The sequence below is a fragment of the Elaeis guineensis genome, chromosome 13 (genome assembly GCF_000442705.2).
Source record: "Elaeis guineensis isolate ETL-2024a chromosome 13, EG11, whole genome shotgun sequence".
Lineage (NCBI taxonomy): Eukaryota > Viridiplantae > Streptophyta > Magnoliopsida > Arecales > Arecaceae > Elaeis > Elaeis guineensis.
In genome coordinates this window covers 69868565-69888632 of record NC_026005.2, presented here as the reverse complement: position 1 = coordinate 69888632, position 20068 = coordinate 69868565, and the positions used below count along the sequence as shown (strand labels likewise).

The 20068-nt window shown below is 40.7% G+C and overlaps 1 protein-coding gene and 1 pseudogene across 1 annotated transcript in view; both read right to left on the bottom strand.

Annotated features, from left to right (window-relative positions):
- The window catches only part of LOC105037874 (G-type lectin S-receptor-like serine/threonine-protein kinase LECRK1), a 2135-nt gene extending 350 nt beyond the window's left edge, over window positions 1-1785 (bottom strand). The window contains exons 1-2 of the mRNA XM_073247251.1: window positions 681-1785; window positions 163-474 (exon numbers count right to left, since the gene is read on the bottom strand). Coding sequence (XP_073103352.1) covers window positions 163-474; window positions 681-1785 — 1417 coding nt within the window. The remainder of the gene's footprint in view (window positions 1-162; window positions 475-680) is intronic.
- Window positions 1786-6537: 4752 nt separating this feature from the next.
- Window positions 6538-19338, bottom strand: LOC140853467 (G-type lectin S-receptor-like serine/threonine-protein kinase LECRK3; annotated as a pseudogene).
- Between the last annotated feature and the right edge of the window lie 730 nt (window positions 19339-20068).

Below are 20068 nucleotides of genomic sequence, written 5' to 3'. Positions count from 1 at the left end.
CCTTGAAATCATCGGTCGCTTCTCTCAACTCATGGTAGGAAAATGATCTGGGTGCTATTTCGTCCACCAGAGCTGGCTCCATATTTCTCCACAACCTTCTGTACCTTCCAGCTCGATACCTATAAAAGAAGAAAATCAGAGCAGCCAAGGAAGAAATTATACAAGCAATAATAGCCGCTGACACAATCGAAATCTTAACGCTAAACTTTCGCCTGACAGTAATAATAGGAGCTGCAAAAGGGCTTTCTGGATGGCTATTAATTTCAGGCCTTCCTCCAGCGCTTCTGTTAGCCAGCTTGATGAATGTCGTGGTGGAGTCATCTCTGATCCCATATCTCAATGGAAACACCTGTTTGCTACACGTATTGTGTTTAAACAGAGCGGCATCACAATTGCAATCTTTCAAACATGCATCCCCACGATCTTCATCGCTTGTCACAGACAGTGGTGCAGCGTAAGAAGGAACAGGATCCTCTGCGGTACTCAAAAAAATATCATACGGTATTGTGCATATATTGAGACATCCATAAAAAAAAAAATCGATTATATAATATTTATCTAAACTATTTAAATATCCCTGAAGTTTATCCATTTTTTTTAATATTTTAATATTTACGTGCGTGCCGCAGTCATTTATTTTTTGATGAATATCTCTAAAGCATACACAACATCTGCGGTACTTTTTGAGTACCGCAGAGCATCCGTTCCCGCATAGGAAACATCGGTCCATGCTACGCTGTCCAGAGTGGACATGTATGTCGTGTTATCATCGTTCGAGTGGCAACCAGAGGGCGTGAAGTTCCATTTGCATCCGTTCGATGCCCTGTTAGCATCAAGATAATCGAAACCAGGCAAACAAGAGCATACCACTTGTCCATTTGCGGAAGTGCAGTAACTGTTCACGCCACAGGTTCCCTTGACCGCACACCCATTTGTTCCTTTGGGGAATTCTGTCAATACCACTTCTGTGTTTAACTCGAAATCCTGAGAATATAACCGGAAGATCCCACCCACACCAAGCGTTGCACGGTACACTTGTGATGTCCCGTCCCAGTAGCCGCTCGTTAGATTGTATGTGACATTGTCGTTGAGCAGGTACAGCGAACCTTTATCATCCAGATTTAAGCTCTGGTAGCCATCTCCATCTGTTCCGGAGGCATAGTAAGAATACTCTGGACTATCTGGTGATGCCACAGGATACAGAACGAGGTTCCCATCACTCTGCATGCTGAGCTGAAACTTCCCACTCGAGTGGTTGGTTTCTGATACGCTGGAAACGAGCTCAGATCCAGCGGCCAGCACCTGACCCGCCATGATTGTGTCAGTCGGATAGTCAAAGGTTTCCCATATGACATTAAAACTAGAGTCATAGATGACGAAGTTCCCGGAATCCAGCATGGAAGCAGATGAAGCATCGGTGCCTGTGGAAATGTTGGAGATGAGTCTCCCTTCAGACTGTTGTAGGAAGAGCTTCAGCCCTTCATTAGTTAGCTTCAACACAGCATCTTTGGTCACCGGTGGATCATCTCGGTCTGCTGTCCAAACAACAGTGGAGTTTTCAGGAGATGCCACGAGCCATATTCCAATGAAGAAGCCAGAGCCTTCTGGGTAGAATCCGAAGGCGAAACGTCCATTTGGTGAGAGCCATGATGCAGGATTGGTGGTGGGTTGGAGAGAGGAATCCAAGCTTATGTTGGAGTGCCTTGGTTGATGATGATCTGCTCCCAGGGCAAACGCTGATGAGAAGATCGAGAGGAACAGGATGTAGGATATTGCTGAAGCCATTAGAGGAAATAACCAAGAAAGGATTGCGAGGAGTTGCTAATATCCTGTGCTCTATAAATTCCTTTGTGGACCGATTGCAAGTAACTGAGACGAAGAACAGGAACAGGTAATGACTCAGTAACAAGAATGAGAGATTCATTGGGTTGACACCAAGGAAACAAAACGGAATTGTTAACGACTGATCAGTGGCGATAATGACAAATTCTTTCCCGGGTTGACCCAAAGTAAACACCCATTTCGTCTTGCCTCCAATTTCAAGCTTCCCTCAAAAAAGCTTCCATAAAAAATTATGTTGTTGACAAATGACAAGCCATACTCATGAGCTGACAGGCCATACTCTGCACCTTCGGTTTGCTTCAGCCCTGCAGGACCTTCATTGTGACAATGTTTTGCAAAGCATACTTGAACTTACTAAACTTTCTTGCCAAAGTATTTCCTCTTTCCTTATTGTTAATTTCAGATCCATTTATACTTTGAACCATGGAGAGCCAAAGGCCAGTGCTCAAGCCCCAACCCTGTCTGAAATGGCCCAATCCCCTCTCGATTTAGTTTATTATGTTAAACCATCCTAACTTTAATAAGACAAGGTTTTCCGCCGTTCAATTGTTATAATATTTTCTAACTATTTAAAATTATATAGTTATTGATGATTTTCATACTTGGCTGATGATTCTCCAAATTTGTATTGGGGTAGACAAACTAATCAACAGCCATTCAAGCATTCATGATTTCTTCTCAGACTTTACTGTTTGTTTATTAATTGCTCATGACTAATTCAAGACATTTTTAAGAACTAGAAATTATGCACTTGAGATGCACATGGCTATTAAATATTTTAGACTTGAGATAATTTAACTAAGATTTAAATTATAAAAGATATGAAAATAATTAACTCGATCAACTATTTTTCTTACCAAATCATATTATTTCACCAGTTGGTTCGGAAGCTGCATGGGTAAGCCTCTAGCATTGATGGAATTCCTTCTTTTATGGATATCTAGCATGTTTCAACTCTTTTAAATAAGGAAATCAAATCAGAATTATTATGAATATATTTTAGTTCTTGTTGACTATGTCTATCGACACATGAGCAGAGATAATGCAAAAGTTTTATAATAAAAAAATAAAAATTACAAAGAATCATATTTTCTTACAAACTCTATCTCTAGAACTCGACATCCAGGACTTGTATATTCAAAACATATTCAATATACCAGTAATAATAACCACTGACACAATCAAAATTTTAGCTCTAAAGTTTTGCTTGGCAGTGATAATGGGAGCTGCAGAAGGGCTTTCTGCAGGGCTACTAACAGGCCTTCCTCCGGCGCTTATGTTGACCAGTTTGATGAATGTCGTGGTGGAGTCGTCGCTCTCTCTCATCCCATATCTCAATGGAAACTCCAGTTTACAGCACGTATTGTCTTTAAACAGAGCGGCATCACAGTTGCAATCTTTCAAAGATGCTTCTCCGCAATCTTCCTTTCTTGTCATAGACAAGGGTGCAGCGTAGGAATCAACCATCCAAGTTGCACTTTCCAGAGTGGAAATGTATGTCATGCTATCATTGACCAAGTAGCAACCCGCAGTGGTTGTGGTGTTTCTTCTGCATCCGTTCGATGTCCTGCTAGCATCAAGATAATGAAACCAGGCAGACACATGCATACCCCTTGTCCATCAGCGAAAGTGCAGTAGCTGTTCACGCCACAGCTTCCCTTGACCTCGCACTGATCTGTGAAGTTTGGGAATTCAGCTAAAACCAGTTGTGTGTTTAACTCGAGATCGTGAGAATATAACCGGAAGATCCCATCCACGCCAAGCGTTGCACGATACACTTGTGTCGTCCCGTTTGTTCAGGTAGCCATCTCCGTTTGTTCTGGAGACCCAGTAAGCATCCCCTGGAGTGTCTGGCGATGCCACAGGATACAGAACGAGGTTCCCATCATTTTGCATGATGAGATGAAAGTTCCCGCTCGAGTGGTTGGTTCCTGATAGGCTGGAAACGAGCTCAGATCCAGCGAGCAGCACTTGACCTGCCATGATTGTGTCAGTTGGATGGTTGAAGGTTTGCCATATGACATTAAAGTTAGAGTCATAGATGACGAAGTTTCCGGAATCGAGCATGGAAGCAGAAAAAGCATCGGTGCTTGTGGAAATGTTGGAGATGAGTCTCCCTTCGGAGTGTTGTAGGAGGAGCTTGAGCCCTTCATCGGTTAGCTTCAGTGCATCATCTTTGGTCACCGGTGGATCACCTTGGTTTGCTATCCATACAGCAGAGGAGTTTTCAGGAGATGCTACGAGCCATATTCCAATGGAGAAGCCAGTGCCTCCTGGATAGAATCCGAAGGCATATTATGACTTCCTATGTGTAGGGTGTCAGTAATATGATCTAAAAGATTATGACATTCTGTGACATATTATGATATCTTACATCAAATTACGACTTCCTGCATGCATGATGTCGTAATATGCCTAGGATATCATAATATGACCCAGAATGTCATAATATAGAAGGAGCATTTTTGTCCAACAACTTTCAAACACGTATTTAATGCTTGTAGTTTCATTTTTTTATTTAAAAATTTTGAATGACGGATATACCCCTACTTTTTGAAAAAAATTATAATATTTTGCGGCATATTATGACTCCCTGTAGGTCTGATGTCATGATATGGACATAAGATGTCATAATTTATTTCTAAAGAGCAAGAATATTTTTGTCATTAAAAATTTTCAAATGAAAAAGCAGAACCATAGGTATTAAATGCGCATTGAAAAGCGGTAGCTATGTGGACCTATCACATAAAACGGTATGCTCCATATAAGATTTTCTACACCGTCCGAATTTTCCTTGTCTCCCACATAGACAATGCAGTTACTTCTATGAAGGAGAATTGTGTCAATGTCACATCAAAAATTGGAAAAAAATCTATGGAAGTTAATGGATAAAAAGTGAAGGAATATCCCTTTTTGAGTTTACATAACAAATCCTCCTCCTTGCAACAATATTCCCATTTTCATCTTCAACAGAATGATGCAGCATTGCTTTCGTACAGCATTGCTTTCGTACACCATGCTGCGTGGTTTATTTTCTTGCACCTTTATGAATAGCTTGTAAGCCATGTGTAGAGGAGAAAAAAAATGTCAGGAATACATCTAAATTTCAAATGCATGATGTTGGCATGCTATGTCTTTTATTGTCAAATACTGCAATAACCAACGGTCAAATAATATATATAAGGATGATCATGTACAGGGATTCTTATCTTTATCGGTGACTGATCCAAGCACAAAAATCAATATTCTTCTTTTATTTATGAATTTCTTTAACAAAATATTTCACTCGATATCATATGCAGACAATCATCTCTTCGTAACCCTGATCAAATATAAAAATCATATATAGAGAAAATTATCGATAATCGATCCTAATAACACAGATCGAAGACTTTTCTTAGGATTAATCAAAATTAGGATTTATCTAAGCATCTAGATCCTCCACTGATCCATAAGACTTTTAGAGAGAGAAATTCCATGAAGAGAAGAAAATTCTAGAGAGAGAAAGTAGAGAGAGAAAGTGGAGAGTGAAATTTTTGTATCCTTCAGATGAGGCAATCATGGTCGAGACCATTCGAGGTCCTATCAGGGTGACTCAATATGAATCAAGTATTACAAATTTCGAATAGGATCGAACTGGGATCAGATCTACTGCACGAATTTCGGAGCAATCTCAAATCATCTTATTTTCATCTTCAAGTTTATTCTAGGGTTCATGATGCAATCAGAGAAGAAGAAAAGATCCTAGAGAGATAAAATCCGTAAAGAGAGAGAAAAGTCTAGAGAGAGAATCTAGAGAGAGAAAATGTAGAGAGAGAAGGTAGAGAGAGGAGAGAGAAAAGAGAGAGAAAGGAGGGAGAGGAAAATTCTCTCCTTCTTCTTCTTATTTTATTTTATTATTTTTTTATTTTTCTCTTTCTCTTTTTCTTTTTCTTTTTTTTTCTTTTTCTTTTTCTTTTTTCTTTTCTTTTCTTTTTTTTTCCTTTTTCTTTTCTTTTCTTTTCTTCTTCTTCTTCTTTCTTCTTTTCTTCCCGCGGCCTCCCTTGGCTGAAACAGGGGAGGACCGTGAGGTCCCCCCCCTCGGTGGCTCGGGCTCTGGCGGCTTGGCCGGAGATCCGGCAACAGGTGGAGGCGGCGGTGGGCAATGGACGGCCGGCGACAAGGTTCGGCCGGCAAAAATCAAAGGAAGATTCAGAAAACAGGGGATTCTTTTGCGACTGATTTTCGGCAAAGACGGTGGCCGGCGGCGAGGCTTTGGGCCAGGGGAGAAAGGAAAAAGGGAGAGGAAGAAGGGGAGGGGCTTACCTTGCTCCGACGGTTGAGAAGAGCTCCGGCGATCCTTTCTTTCTGTTCAAACAACTCGCAGCAAAAATCTTGGAAAAAATCCCTCTAAACTCTTAATAATCTCTCAAAATCCCGTGATAAAGACCTAAAGGGAGGGGAAAGGGGGTTTTATAGAAGAGGAATCCGTTTTTTACTCGGATTCCCCTCTCCTTTTCACGGTGGGAAGAAGACTCTCAACGGGAGTCTTCTTCCTCCCGATATCCTCTGTTTTCTCCTTCTTTTTTTTTTTTTTTTTTGTATATAACTGGGTTATTACACATAATCACCCTAAATACAGTCTCAGAAAGTCTTGCATGAAAAGAATAAAATTCTAAAATGTTTGCAAGATGATTTACATGGAAACGACTACTCATCTTTGACATAAAGTAAGGCGGTTATTAGAAGTACAAAGATTACATACTGCATCATTAGGTTCCCAAATTCAGAAACATACAAAATAAGAAATATACTTGCTTAAAAATGCAAAGAGTGCATCTTGTTTTCTTCAAAATAGAAATCACTATACCTATATTTTTTAAATGGACAAAGCACCATAGCTATTCGGTGGGACTGTAGACAGGCTTGACGACACTTGCAGATCAGGAACTAAATCCAGCTGTCAGGGGAAGGGATACGTCGACGTTTCCTTCCAGCATCATCACCACATTCTTCATGCTGGGCCGAGAACCTGGTTCTGACTGAGTACACCAGAGCCCTACTTTCACAAGCCTATTCAACTCTATCATATCTACTTCATCAGGCACAAGCTCCTCCAACTCTCCAGCCATCAAGCAGTAATGAACCCAGTCCAGAAGAGTAACTACATCTTCTTCCGCTTCCAATTCCATATTTCTCCTGCAGCATACGATTTCAAGCAATACAATACCAAAGCTATAAACATCTGCCTTCACGGATATCGGTGCATTCTTGTGCCATTCCGGTGCAAGGCACCCCCTTGTCCCTCTAACGACCGTAAATGTTCTTGTCTGACTTGGCATCAACAACTTTGCTAACCCAAAATCTGATATCTTTGCTGTCCAATTGTCATCCATCAGTATGTTTTGAGGCTTTATGTCACAATGTATGATACGAGTCTCACACTCCTCATGCAGATAATGGATCCCTCTAGCTATGTCTAACACAATCCTTACCTGCTCATCCCAATCTGGGTGTCCGTCCGCCTTAAAGATAAGGTCTGCTAGCGATCCATTGCTCATGTATTTGTTGGATTATTTTAAACTTATCATTAAATGACTTTGGAAAACTAAAAAACCTTTTGAAAAACTAAAGGGTCTCTTGGAAATCTGAAAGGCCTCCTTGTAAAAAAGAATATGCTTCTTGATAGATGAAGAGTTAAATACATAGAATTCTGTAAATGCTTCTTAGTATTCCATGCATGAATTAAATGCTATGAAATATAAAAAGGCATCTAGGCATCTATAAATAGGAAGGTGATTTGTCCATTGTGGTGTGTGAAGCAAGTATTCTTCTTGTCATCTTTCCACCATAAGAAAAGAGTGTTTATTATTTTTATATTTGAGATTCTTCAATTCTATCATTTGGTATCAGAGCCTTGTCTTGTTGAGAAGACTGATCCTAAGAGAAATGGCTAGTGATGGTGTGCAAATGCAAATCCCAAAGCTTACTAAGGAGAACTTTGGGAATTGGTGTATCCAGATGAAGTCATTGTTTGGCTCACAAGATCTATGAGAGATCGTTAATGATGGCTACACCAAGCCTACACCAGATCAAGAGAGAGGGTACAATCAAAATCAAAAGGAGGCTTTGAGGGTTACAAGGAGGAGAGACAAGAAAGCTTTGTTTCAATTGTATCAAGCCTTGGATGAGGTGACATTTGAAAGAATTGCTGAGGCAACTTCTGCAAAGCAAGCATGGGATACTCTCTCCATCATATTTAAAGGAGAAGAAAAAGTGAAGCGAATCCGACTACAACAACTACGGGGAGAATTTGAAGTCGCCACCATGAAGGAGACGTAGAATATCTTCAACTACTTTTCTCGAATATTGGTTATTGTAAACCAATTGAAGAGGAATGGAGAGAAGATAGATGATGTTCGAGTGGTAGAGAAGATACTTCGATCTTTGACACCGAGGTTTGAGCATATTGTTGTCGCTATTGAAGAAGCTAATGATGTGGATACTCTATCCATCAATGCGTTGATGGGTAAACTTCAAGTCCATGAACAAAAGAAGCAAAATAAAATTGAAGCAGCTAATACAGAGCAAATACTTCAATCAAAGGTGAAGGCCAAAGATCAAAAAGGAAAGGATCAAGGGCAATGTCAAGCATTTCGAGATGCTAGTAGCAACATAAGAGATGGTGGCAACAACTACTGTGGTCGTGGTCGAGGCCGTAGTCATGGTCGAGGAGGCTACAATGGTGGAAGAGGCCGAACTCCAAATTTCAACAATGGAAGAGGTGGTAGAAGAGGTGAACATGGTCGAGGTAGAAGATTAAATGGAGGTCGTGACCAAGCAAGATCCAATGTTCAATGCTATAATTGCCACAAATATGGGCATTATAGCTATGAGTGTTGGAACAATGAGCAAAGCAACTACTCCGAATCCAAAAACCAAGAAGGAGAGCCAACTCTTCTTTTGGCATGCCAACAAAATAGAGACTTGAAGAATGTGTGGTTTCTTGACTCAGGAGCCACAAACCACATGTGTGGAAGAAAAGACCTATTCATGGAGTTGCAAGAAGGGGTGCATGGTGATGTGAAGTTTGGAGATTTCTCCAAAGTTTCCGTCAAAGGAAGAGGCAAGATCATGATTCAACAAAAGAATGGTACGTCTGATTTTATTTCCAATGTATATTATGTGCCAGACTTGAAGAGTAATATTCTAAGTATTGGCCAACTTTTGGAGAAGGTTATATAATTCATATGAAAGGGTCATCACTAACCTTAAGAGATTGGAATGGGAAGCTGATTGCTTGTGTCCAGATGGCGAAGAACAGGATGTTTCCTCTTCTCTTGAAGACAGATTCTCAAAATTGCTTGCAAGTGGATATCAAGAATCCTTCTTGGCTTTGGCATCTCAGGCTTGGACATTTAAATTTTGGAAGTTTGAAATTGCTATCTAAAGATGGTATGGTAAAAGGTCTTCCGCATATATATTATCCAAATGAAGTTTGTGAAAAGTGCACACTAGCAAAGCATACAAGAGCTCCCTTCAAAGGTGGAAAGTCTTGGAAAGCAATGAGACCATTGCAGTTGGTGCATACTGATATATGCGGCCCTCTTCCAGAATCTCATAGTGGTAACAAATATTTTATAACATTTGTTGATGATTTTAGTAGAATGTTGTGGGTTTATTTTCTTAAAGAAAAGTCGGCTGCACTCTCTACATTTAAAAATTTTAAATCTTTAGTTGAAAAAGAATGTAACTATAAAGTACAAATTTTGAGATCCGATAGAGGCAGAGAATACATGTCAAATACTTTCAGGAACTATTGTGATGAAGAAGGAGTTCGACATCAATTCACTGCTCCGTACTCTCCACAACAAAATAGAGTAGTCGAAAGGAAGAATCGAACCATCCTTAACATGACAAGAAGTATGTTGAAAGAGAAGAACCTTCCCGAGCAATTTTGGGCTGAAGCGGTGGCATGTGCAGCCTATCTCATCAACCGAAGTCCGACAAAGTTCATCAAAGGAATGACACCAAAGGAAGCTTGGAGTGGCTACAAGCCAGGAGTGAGCCACTTGAAGATTTTTGGGAGCATTGCTTATGCCCAAGTGCCACAAGAGAAGAGAAAAAAGCTTGATAATCGAAGCCAAAAGTGCATCTTCATAGGATACAGTGAGCAATCCAAAGCCTACAAGTTGTATGATCCAACGGCAAATAAGGTAATCATCAGTCGAGATGTGGTCTTCAAGGAAGATGATGTATGGGATTGGAGTGGCACAGATTCTCATACCAAATATGTACCACTTCATAATGAAGCTAAGGAGAACATAGAAGTGGAGGCTGCCCAACCAATATTATCACCAGCAAGATCATCTCCACCACCACAAGCTACACCAGCTTCTTCAAGTCATTTTATATCAACAAGAAGTCATGGAAGAAAATTTAGAAGTCTTAATGATCTTTATGATGAAACAGAAGCAGTTGAACAAGTTGATTTATATTGTTTATTTGCTGATGTTGAATCTCTAACATTTGATGAAGTAGTGCAGAAAGCTGAATGGAGAAAGGCAATGAAGGAGGAGATCCATGCCCTAGAGAAAAATAATACGTGGGAGTTAACTACACTTCCAAAAGGACAAAAGGCGATAGACGTTAAGTGGGTGTACAAAGTGAAGCACACTGCTAATGGAGAAGTAGAAAGATACAAAGCTCGTCTTGTTGCCAAAGGCTACAAGCAAAAGAAGGGATTCGACTATGATGAAGTCTTTGCATCAATTGCTCGACTTGACATCGTGAAGCTTATCTTCTCATTTGCATCTCATCACAAGTGGAAGATGTACCATATGGATGTGAAGTCAGCATTTCTCAATGGCTACCTTGAAGAAGAAGTTTATATTGAGCAACCGAAAGGTTATATCCTTAAAGGCATGGAAGATAAAGTGTATAAGTTACAAAAAGCTTTGTATGGGTTGAAGCAAGCACCCCGAGCATGGAATACACGGATCGATCATTATCTCCAAGGATACGGCTTTGTCAAGTGCCCCTATGAATATGCCACCTATGTGAAGAAAAAAGGAGATGATATTTTGATAATATGTTTATATGTAGATGACCTTCTTGTGACAGGTAGTAGCAAGGAAATGATTTATGAATTCAAAGCAGCTATGGGCAAGGAGTTTGAAATGATGAGTGGAGACTTGATGTCCTATTTTCTTGGCATCGAGGTAAAGCACAGAGAAGATGGCATCTTCATTTCTCAAGGGAGATATGCAAGAAACATTCTAAAAAAATTCAAAATGGAGAGTTGTAAGGAAGTAAACACCCCGATGGCTTATGGAGAAAAACTTAATAAAGAAGGAGAAGGCAAGGAGGTGAACTCGACTCTCTTCAAAAGTCTTGTTGGAAGTCTTCGCTATCTCACTATAAGTCGGCCCGATATTGTTTATGGAGTTGGTTTGATTAGTAGATATATGGAGCATCCAAAGGAGTCACATTGGATGGCGGCAAAGAGGATTCTTAGATATCTTAAAGGAACTCTTGATCATGGTATGTTTTATGCTCATTTCAATGATGCAAGTTTAATTGGTTTTTCTGATAGTGATTGGGGTGGAGATCTTGATGAACGGAAGAGCACTTCCGGTTATATTTTTTATTTTGGTGCTAATGCTTTCTCTTGGAGCTCAAAGAAGCAATCTGTTGTGGCACTATCTACATGTGAGGCGGAGTATGTTGCAGCGGCATCATGTGTATGTGAGGCTATATGGTTGCGTAATTTGCTAGAAGAATTGGGTCATCCACAAAAAGATCCTATAAAGATCAATGTTGATAACAAATCTGCTATTGAGCTAGCCAAGAATCCAATCCAACATGGAAGAAGCAAACATATCGACACTAGATTCTATTTTCTTCGTGATCAAGTCAAAAAAGGAATTGTGGAGGTTGTGTGTTGCAAATCAAAGGAACAAGTTGCTGATATATTCACAAAATCACTCAAAAGTGAAGACTATCAAAGGCTGAGGAAGATGCTTGGAGTCATAGCACCAAGATAAATAAGTTTAAGGGGAAAATTGTTGGATTATTTTAAACTTATCATTAAATGACTTTGGAAAACTAAAAGACCTCTTGGAAAACTAAAGGGTCTCTTGGAAATCTGAAAGGCCTCCTTGTAAAAAGGAATAGGCTTCTTGATAGATGAAGAGTTAAATACATAGAATTCTGTAAATGCTTCTTAGTATTCCATGCATGAATTAAATGCTATGAAATATAAAAAGGCATCTAGGCATCTATAAATAGGAAGGTGATTTGTCCATTGTGGTGTGTGAAGCAAGTATTCTTCTTGTCATCTTTCCACCATAAGAAAAGAGTGTTTATTATTTTTATATTTAAGATTCTTCAATTCTATCAGTATTCATAGACCAGGAGCCTGTTGGTACCTTCGTCACAGAAGCCAAGCAGTCTTACCAAGTTCTTGTGGTGAGTTCTTCCAATTGTCCTCATCTCTGTTCGGAACTCTCTTTCTCCCTCATCCACCACCTTCTCGAGTCTTTTTACAGCAATGACTCTTTGACCACGAGGCAAGGTCCCCTTAAAGACAGTTTTAAAGGCTCCCTTACCTAGCTCTTCCATGAAACCATCGGTCGCTTCCCTCAGCTCATGGTAGGAAAAAGATCTGGGTGCTATTTCATTCACCAGAGCTGGCTCTTTATTTCTCCACATCCTTCTGTACCTTCCAGCTTGATACCTGTAAAAAAAGAACATTAAAGCAGCCAAGGTAGAAATTATTCCGATGATAACTGCCACCGACACAAGCAATATCTTAGTGCTAAACTTTCGCTTGGTGGTTATAATGGGAGCTGCAGCAGGGCTTTCTGCATGGCTGGTACCAGGCCTTCCTCCAGCGCTTATGTTAACCTGCTTGATGAATGTCGTGGTGTAGTCATCGGTGTCTCTCATTCCATATCTCAATGGAAACTCCTGTTTCCGGCACGTACTCTCTTGAAACAGAGCAGCATCACAATTGCAATCTTTCAAACAAGCATCTCTGCAATCTTCCCTGCTCGTCACAAGCCATGGCGCGCTATAGGCATCGACCATCCAGTTTACGTTCTCCAGAGTAGACATGTGTTGGGATAAACTCGCACACAAACACAAATAATAATGCCACTGGTACAAATGGACACCAGAATCGCACCTTCAACGCAGAACGAAAAAAAAAAAATATAGGGAAGAAGAAGAAGAATACACAGATTTACGTGGTTCGGAGATCAAAAAAATACTCCTACGTCCACGGGCGGAGGCGAAAAATTTTCACTATGTAAGAATCAATAGTACATCAAAAGAAAAGCTTTTTTAATCTCTCTATCTTTCTCTCCTTTTAATTCTTTCTCTCGTGAAAAATATATTAGCAGAATGAGAAGAAGAATATCTCTTGAAAGAATCAAAAAAGAAAGAAATCCCGTTGCATTGCCAAAAGAGAGACCCGCATGTGGGGAAAGAAAATCTCGCTGAAAAGGAAATCCCGCTGCATTGCCAAAAGAGAGGCCCCACCAAAATCGTGGGCAGAAACGGAAAGGGGAGACTGCTCTGTTGGCCGAGTCAACCTGACAACCAAAATCGTGGGCAGAAACGGAAAGGGGAGACTGCTCTGTTGGCCGAGTCAACCTGACAAATCTCCACCTTTGGCTTGGTCAATACGAATGTTCTCCACAATGTTGATCGATCTCCTCAAACTTAAATTCTCACAAAAAAATAGTAGAAAATTCTCATCTCCTCCAAAATCCCGAAGGATATCCTCAAGTGCTGTAGACTCCAACCAAGTCCAAGCAATGTTTGAACTTAGCCACTGGAAGAGGTTTTATCAGCATGTCAGCTGGATTGTCTTCAGTACCAATTTTCTTCACAACAATATTGCCCTGTGCAATGACTTCTCGAATGAAATGGTATCTTACATCAATGTGCTTCGTTCTCTCATGAAACATCTGATCTTTAGTGAGATGAATAGCACTCTGACTATCACAGTATATAATAGTCTCTTTCTGTTCCAAACTAAGTTCTCCAAATAAGCCTCTTAACCACATAGCTTCCTTCACTGCCTCTGTTGCTGCCATAAACTCTGCTTCTGTAGTAGATAATGCAACTGTAGGCTGAAGTGTAGCTTTCCAACTAACAGCACAACCACCAACTGAGAAAACATAACCAGTAAGAGATCTCCTTCTATCAAGATCTTCTGCAAAGTCTGAATCAATATATCCAGACAAAACATCACCGTTCCTGCCAAACTCCAAACAAGTGTTAACAGTACCTTTCAAATACCTGAAAATCCATTTCACTGCCTGCCAATGTACTTTACCAGGATTTGACATATATCTACTCACAACACTGATTGTTTGTGAAATATCTGGTCTGGTACAGACCATAGCATACATCAAAGAGCCAACTGCACTGGAGTATGGAACACGTGACATATACACCTTTTCATCTGTGGACTGAGGTGATAAAGAAGCTGAAAGTTTGAAGTGAGCAGCAAGTGGTGTAGAAACTGATTTGGCATCCCACATGTCAAACCTCTGAAGAACTTTCTGAACATAACTGGTCTGTGTCAGAAATAATTTACCTGCACCTCTGTTCCTCTGGATCTCCATCCCAAGAATTTTCTTTGCTGCTCCTAAGTCTTTCATTTCAAACTCACTGCTGAGTAAAGCTTTCAGCTGATTGATCTCAAAAATATCTGCTGCTGCAATCAACATATCATCAACATATAACAACAGATAAATAACAGAATTACCTGACAGTTTTCTGAAGTAGACACAACTGTCAAAACTGCTCCTAGAGTATCCATGTTGTGTCATAAAGGTATCAAATCTCCTATACCATTGTCTAGGAGATTGCTTCAAACCATATAATGATTTTTTTAGTAAACAAACATGGTCCTCTTTTTCTTCAACTTGGAAACCTTCAGGTTGCTGCATATAAATCTGCTCTTCAAGTTCACCATGCAGAAAGGCTGTTTTTACATCCATTTGCTCTAACTCCAAGTTATGAGAAGCAACTAATGCTAGTAAAACACGAATAGAACTATGTTTCACAACAGGTGAGAAGATATCATTATAATCAATACCTTCTACTTGACTGTAGCCCTTTGCAACCAACCGTGCCTTGAATCTAGCATCTTCAACACCTGGAGTACGTTCTTTCTTCTTGAAGACCCATTTGCAGCCAACTATCTTCTTTCCTTTAGGAGCCTTCACTAACTCTCAAGTTTTATTTCTCAGGAGAGACTCAATCTCTTCCTGCATAGCAACTATCCACTGAGCTGAATCCTCACGAGATATAGCCTCTGAATACCCAGAAGGCTCATTAGCATCAAGTGTTTCCTCTGCAATTGACAATGCATAAGCAACCATATCTGCATATCTCTGAGGTAGTCTAATATCTCTTCTCTGCCTATCTCTAGCTAGAGAAAACTGCTGCATTTGTGGAGTTTCCTCTACCTGAGCTGAATCTGTCATCTGCTGTTGTTGCTGGGAAGAATGCTTCACAATAGTAGAACCACCGCTTTCAAACTCCACCTGTTTCATGCTATTACTTGAAGGACCTACATCAGATGAAACAACTTTCTCCTCTCTAGGAGATAACATTGCAGATTCATCAAAAATAATATTTCTCTCAATCAAAAATTTAGGAGATTTAGGATCAGGACACCAAAACCTGTATCCTTTCACCCCTGATGCATAACCAAGAAAAATGCACTTTTTAGCTTTTGGATTTAATTTACCATCATTAACATGAACATAAGCAGGACATCCAAAAATTTTCAAATCAGAATAATCAGGAGGATCACCTGACCACATCTCTTCTGGAGTCTTGCATGCAATGGCTGTAGCTAGAGAATGGTTCACTAAATAACAAGCTGTAGACACTGCCTCTGCCCAAAAATCTTTGCTAAGACCTGCATTTGATAACATACAACGGGCTCTTTCTAAAAGAGTTCTGTTCATCCTCTCTGCCACTCCATTTTGCTGTGGAGTGTATTTCACTGTACGGTGCCTGACAATACCTTCATTTTTACAAAACTCATTAAACTCACCAGAGCAAAATTCAAGCCCATTATTTGTCCTCAGCCTTTTAATTTTCTTCCCAGTTTGTTTTTCAATCAAAACCTTCCACTGTTTGAATTGCCTGAACACTTCATCTTTATGTTTAAGCATAAACACCCAAACTTTTCTACAATAATCATCAATAAAAGTTAGAAAATACCTGGCACCACCTTTAGAAGGAACACGGGCAGGACCCCAAAGATCAGAATGAATATAATCCAGAGTAGCCTTGGTTCTGTGAATTGCTGTTTGAAAGCTGACTTTCTTCTGCTTCCCAAAGATGCAATGCTCACAAAAATCCATCTTACCTGTACTCTGACCACAAAGCAAGCCTCTCTTGCTCAACATAGTCATGCCCTTTTCACTCATATGTCCCAGTCTCATATGCCAAAGTTTAGTGACTTCTGATTCTGACATAGAAGGGGATGCAGCAGCTGCTGCACCTGTAACTGTAGTGCCCATCAAAGTGTACAAAGTACTGGACCTTTTGGCTTTCATCAAAACAAGAGCACCTCTACAAACTCTGAGAACTCCACCTTCAGCTGAATACTTGCACCCATTGGCTTCAAGGGTGCCTAGGGAGATGAGATTCTTCTTCAAGTCAGGAACATGTCTAACCTGTGTCAATGTCCTCACTATGCCATCATGCATTTTAATTCGAATTGAACCTATCCCAACAGTCTTGCATGGGGCATTGTTCCCCATCAAGACAACTCCACCATCAATCTGCTCATAGGTGTAGAACCAGTCCTGTAAGGACACATGTGGTAGGAGCAACCCGAATCTAAAATCCATTCATCCTTGGATCTGTCAATATTAATAGATAAAACATAATCATAGGACTCATCTTTTGCAACTCCAACCTCTGCTGCATTCTCAGATTTTTCTGCTTCTCTTTTCTGTTTGTTTTTCAACTTGTAACAATCAATTTTGATGTGTCCCTTTTTCTTACAGTAATTGCAGACTTTAGACTTGTTTCTTGACTTTGATCTGTGCTCTTCCTTCTTTTTCTCAAAAGTTCTCTCTTGAGACCGGCCTCTGGCCACAAGGCCTTCAGAAACTCCTTCACTGTTACCACCAGTTAAGTCCCTATCCATCAACTCTTTTGAAAATAGGGATGATTTCACATCTTCAATAGAAATAGAATCTCTACCATAAAGTAGAGTTTCTCTAAAGTGTTTAAATGATGGTGGTAAGAGCAGAGCAATAAAAGGGCTTGGTCCTCATCTTCAATCTTGACTTCTAAATTCTCTAGATCCATAAGAATAGAATTAAATTCATCAAGATAGATTTTTACAGATGTACCTTCAACCATCTTCAACATAAAGAGACGCTGCTTCAAATGTAGCTTGCTGGTGAGGGACTTTGTCATGTACAACGACTCTAACTTGAACCACAAAGCAGCCGCTGACTTCTCATGAATGACTTTCCACAGAACTTCGTTCGACAAGCACAACTGAATCGCAGCCAGAGCTTTCTCATCCATCTCTTGTTTCTCTTCTTCAGATAATGTGGCCGGCATCTTCTCCTTTCCATGTAACGCCTTCTGCAACCCCTGCTGCGTCAAGATCGCGCGCATCTTAACTTGCCAAATACCGAAACTAATATTCCGGTCGAACTTCTCGATTTCGAACTTCGCAGCCATCTGGAATCCTTCACAAAGTAGCAAACGGAGCTTGTGTGCAGACAGAACGAGCGATCTGATAACCAGGCTCTGATACCAGTTTGTTGGGATAAACTCGCACACAATCACAAATAATAATGCCACTGGTACAAATGGACACCAGAATCGCACCTTCAATGCAGAACGAAAAAAAAAATATAGGGAAGAAGAAGAAGAACACACAGATTTACGTGGTTCGGAGATCAAAAAGATACTCCTACGTCCACGGGCGGAGGCGAGAAATTTTCACTATGTAAGAATCAATAGTACATCAAAAGAGAAGTTTTTTTAATCTCTCTATCTTTCTCTCCTTTTAATTCTTTCTCTCGTGAAAAATATATTAGCAGAATGAGAGGAAGAATATCTCTTGAAAGAATCAAAAAAGAAGGAAATCCCGTTGCATTGCCAAAAGAGAGACCCGCGTGTGGGGAAAGAAAATCTCGCTGAAAAGGAAATCCCGCTGCATTGCCAAAAGAGAGGCCCCACCAAAATCGTGGGCAGAAATGGAAAGGGGAGACTGCTAGTCAACCTGACAACCAAAATCGTGGGCAGAAACGGAAAGGGGAGACTGCTCTGTTGGCCGAGTCAACCTGACAACATGTATGTCGTATTATCATTGTTCGAGTGGCAACCAGAGGTCGTGAAGTTCCTTGTGCATCCGCTCGATGTCCTGCTTGTATCAAGATAATCGAAACCAGGCAAACACTTGCATACCACCTGTTGGTCTGTGGAAGTGCAGTAGCTGTTCACGCCACAGGTTCCCTTTATCTCGCACCGATCTGTGAATTCTGGGATTTCAGCCAAAACTTGTTCTTTGTTTAACTTGAGATAGTGACAATATAACCGGAAGATCCCATCCACGCCAAGCGTTGCACGATACACTAGTGTCGTCCCGTTCCGAAAGCCGCTTCTTAGACTGTATGTGACATTGCCGTTGAGCAGGTAAAGCCGACCATCATCATCGAGATTTAAGCTTTGGTAGCCATCTCGATCTGTTTGGGATGCCCAGTAAGCATCCTCTGGACTGTCTGATGATGCCACTGGATACAGAACGAGGTTCCCATCATTCTGCATCTTGAGATGAAACTTCCCACTCGAATGGTTGGTTTCTGATACGCTCGAAACAAGCTCAGATCCAGCGGGCAGCACCTGACCTGCCATGATTGTGTCAGTTGGATGGTCAAAGGTTTTCCATATGACATCAAAGTTAGGGTCATAGATGACGAATTCCCAGAATCGAGCATGGAAGCTGAGAAAGCATCGGTGCTTGTGTAAATCTTGGAGATGAGTCTCCATTCAGAGTTTTGTAGGAGCTTGACCCCTTCATGAGTTAGCTATAACACAGCATTTTCGGTGACCGGTGGATCATCTCGGTCTGCTGTCCATATAACAGTAGTGTTTTCAGAAGATGCCACGAGCCATATTCCTATGGAGAAGCCGGCACCTTCTGGATAGAATCCAAAGGCGAGACGTCCATTTGGTGAGAGCCATGATGTAGGGTTGGTGGAGGGATGGAGAGAGCTGTCCAATGTTATATTGGACTGCCTTGGTCGAGCTGCTTCCAGTGCAAACGCTAATGAGAAGATTAAGAGGAACAGGATGCAGGATGTTGCCGAAGCCATTAGATAAAATAACCAAGGATTGTAAGTAGTTGCTAATACCTTGCGCTCTATAAATTCTTTCGCGCACCGATTGCAAGAAATTGAGAGGAAAAACAGGAACTGGTAACGCTTTAGTAACAAGAATGGGAGATTCATTGGGTTGACCCCAAGTAAACGCCAATGGTTTGACCGCAAGTAAACACAACGGTACTGCGAATGACTCAGTAACGATGATGACAGATTCCTTGGGTTGACCCAAAGTAAACACAATAACTCAATGATTGAAGGTGGTGGGCTCACGTTCTTTATTTTGAGAGAGAATGGTGTGACGGTCTGGCCCCACTCAGCACTATTACTTCAGTATCAGCTGGTCTCATCTCTGTCGAATTATTGATCACTTGTTACAGATAAAAGCTTCTAAGCCAGCTTCTTGCACGCTAGCACAGGAATCTGCCCCTTCTTGACCGTGTCTCAGGCAGGCAACTTGCTTGTGATTGTTATGTTTATATGCAAATTGAAGCAGCATTAATTTGATTGCATGGAATTCCAGCATCTAGAAGCCAACTGCATTTCCCGTCTCTCACGCTTCAGCTGGACTCTCATTTGAATTAATGGAGCTGAAGTCTGATAATGAGTTATTCCTGATTGATATTTCGCTAATTAGCTTTTAATAAAAGAAAATGCTATTCCAGAGTGGTGCTGATGCGGTGCACAGTTATTCAAGCAGGCATCAATTCCTCTCCTCTCTTGCCACATAGGATAGTGAATGCACCAGCGAATCGAATGGTGCTGCATGCCGTAGCATAAAACAACCGTTCTTTCTTTTGCCATGATAATACGACAATCATTCAACCTCTCTAGATGATCATTTAGGCTTCGGGATGGATGCC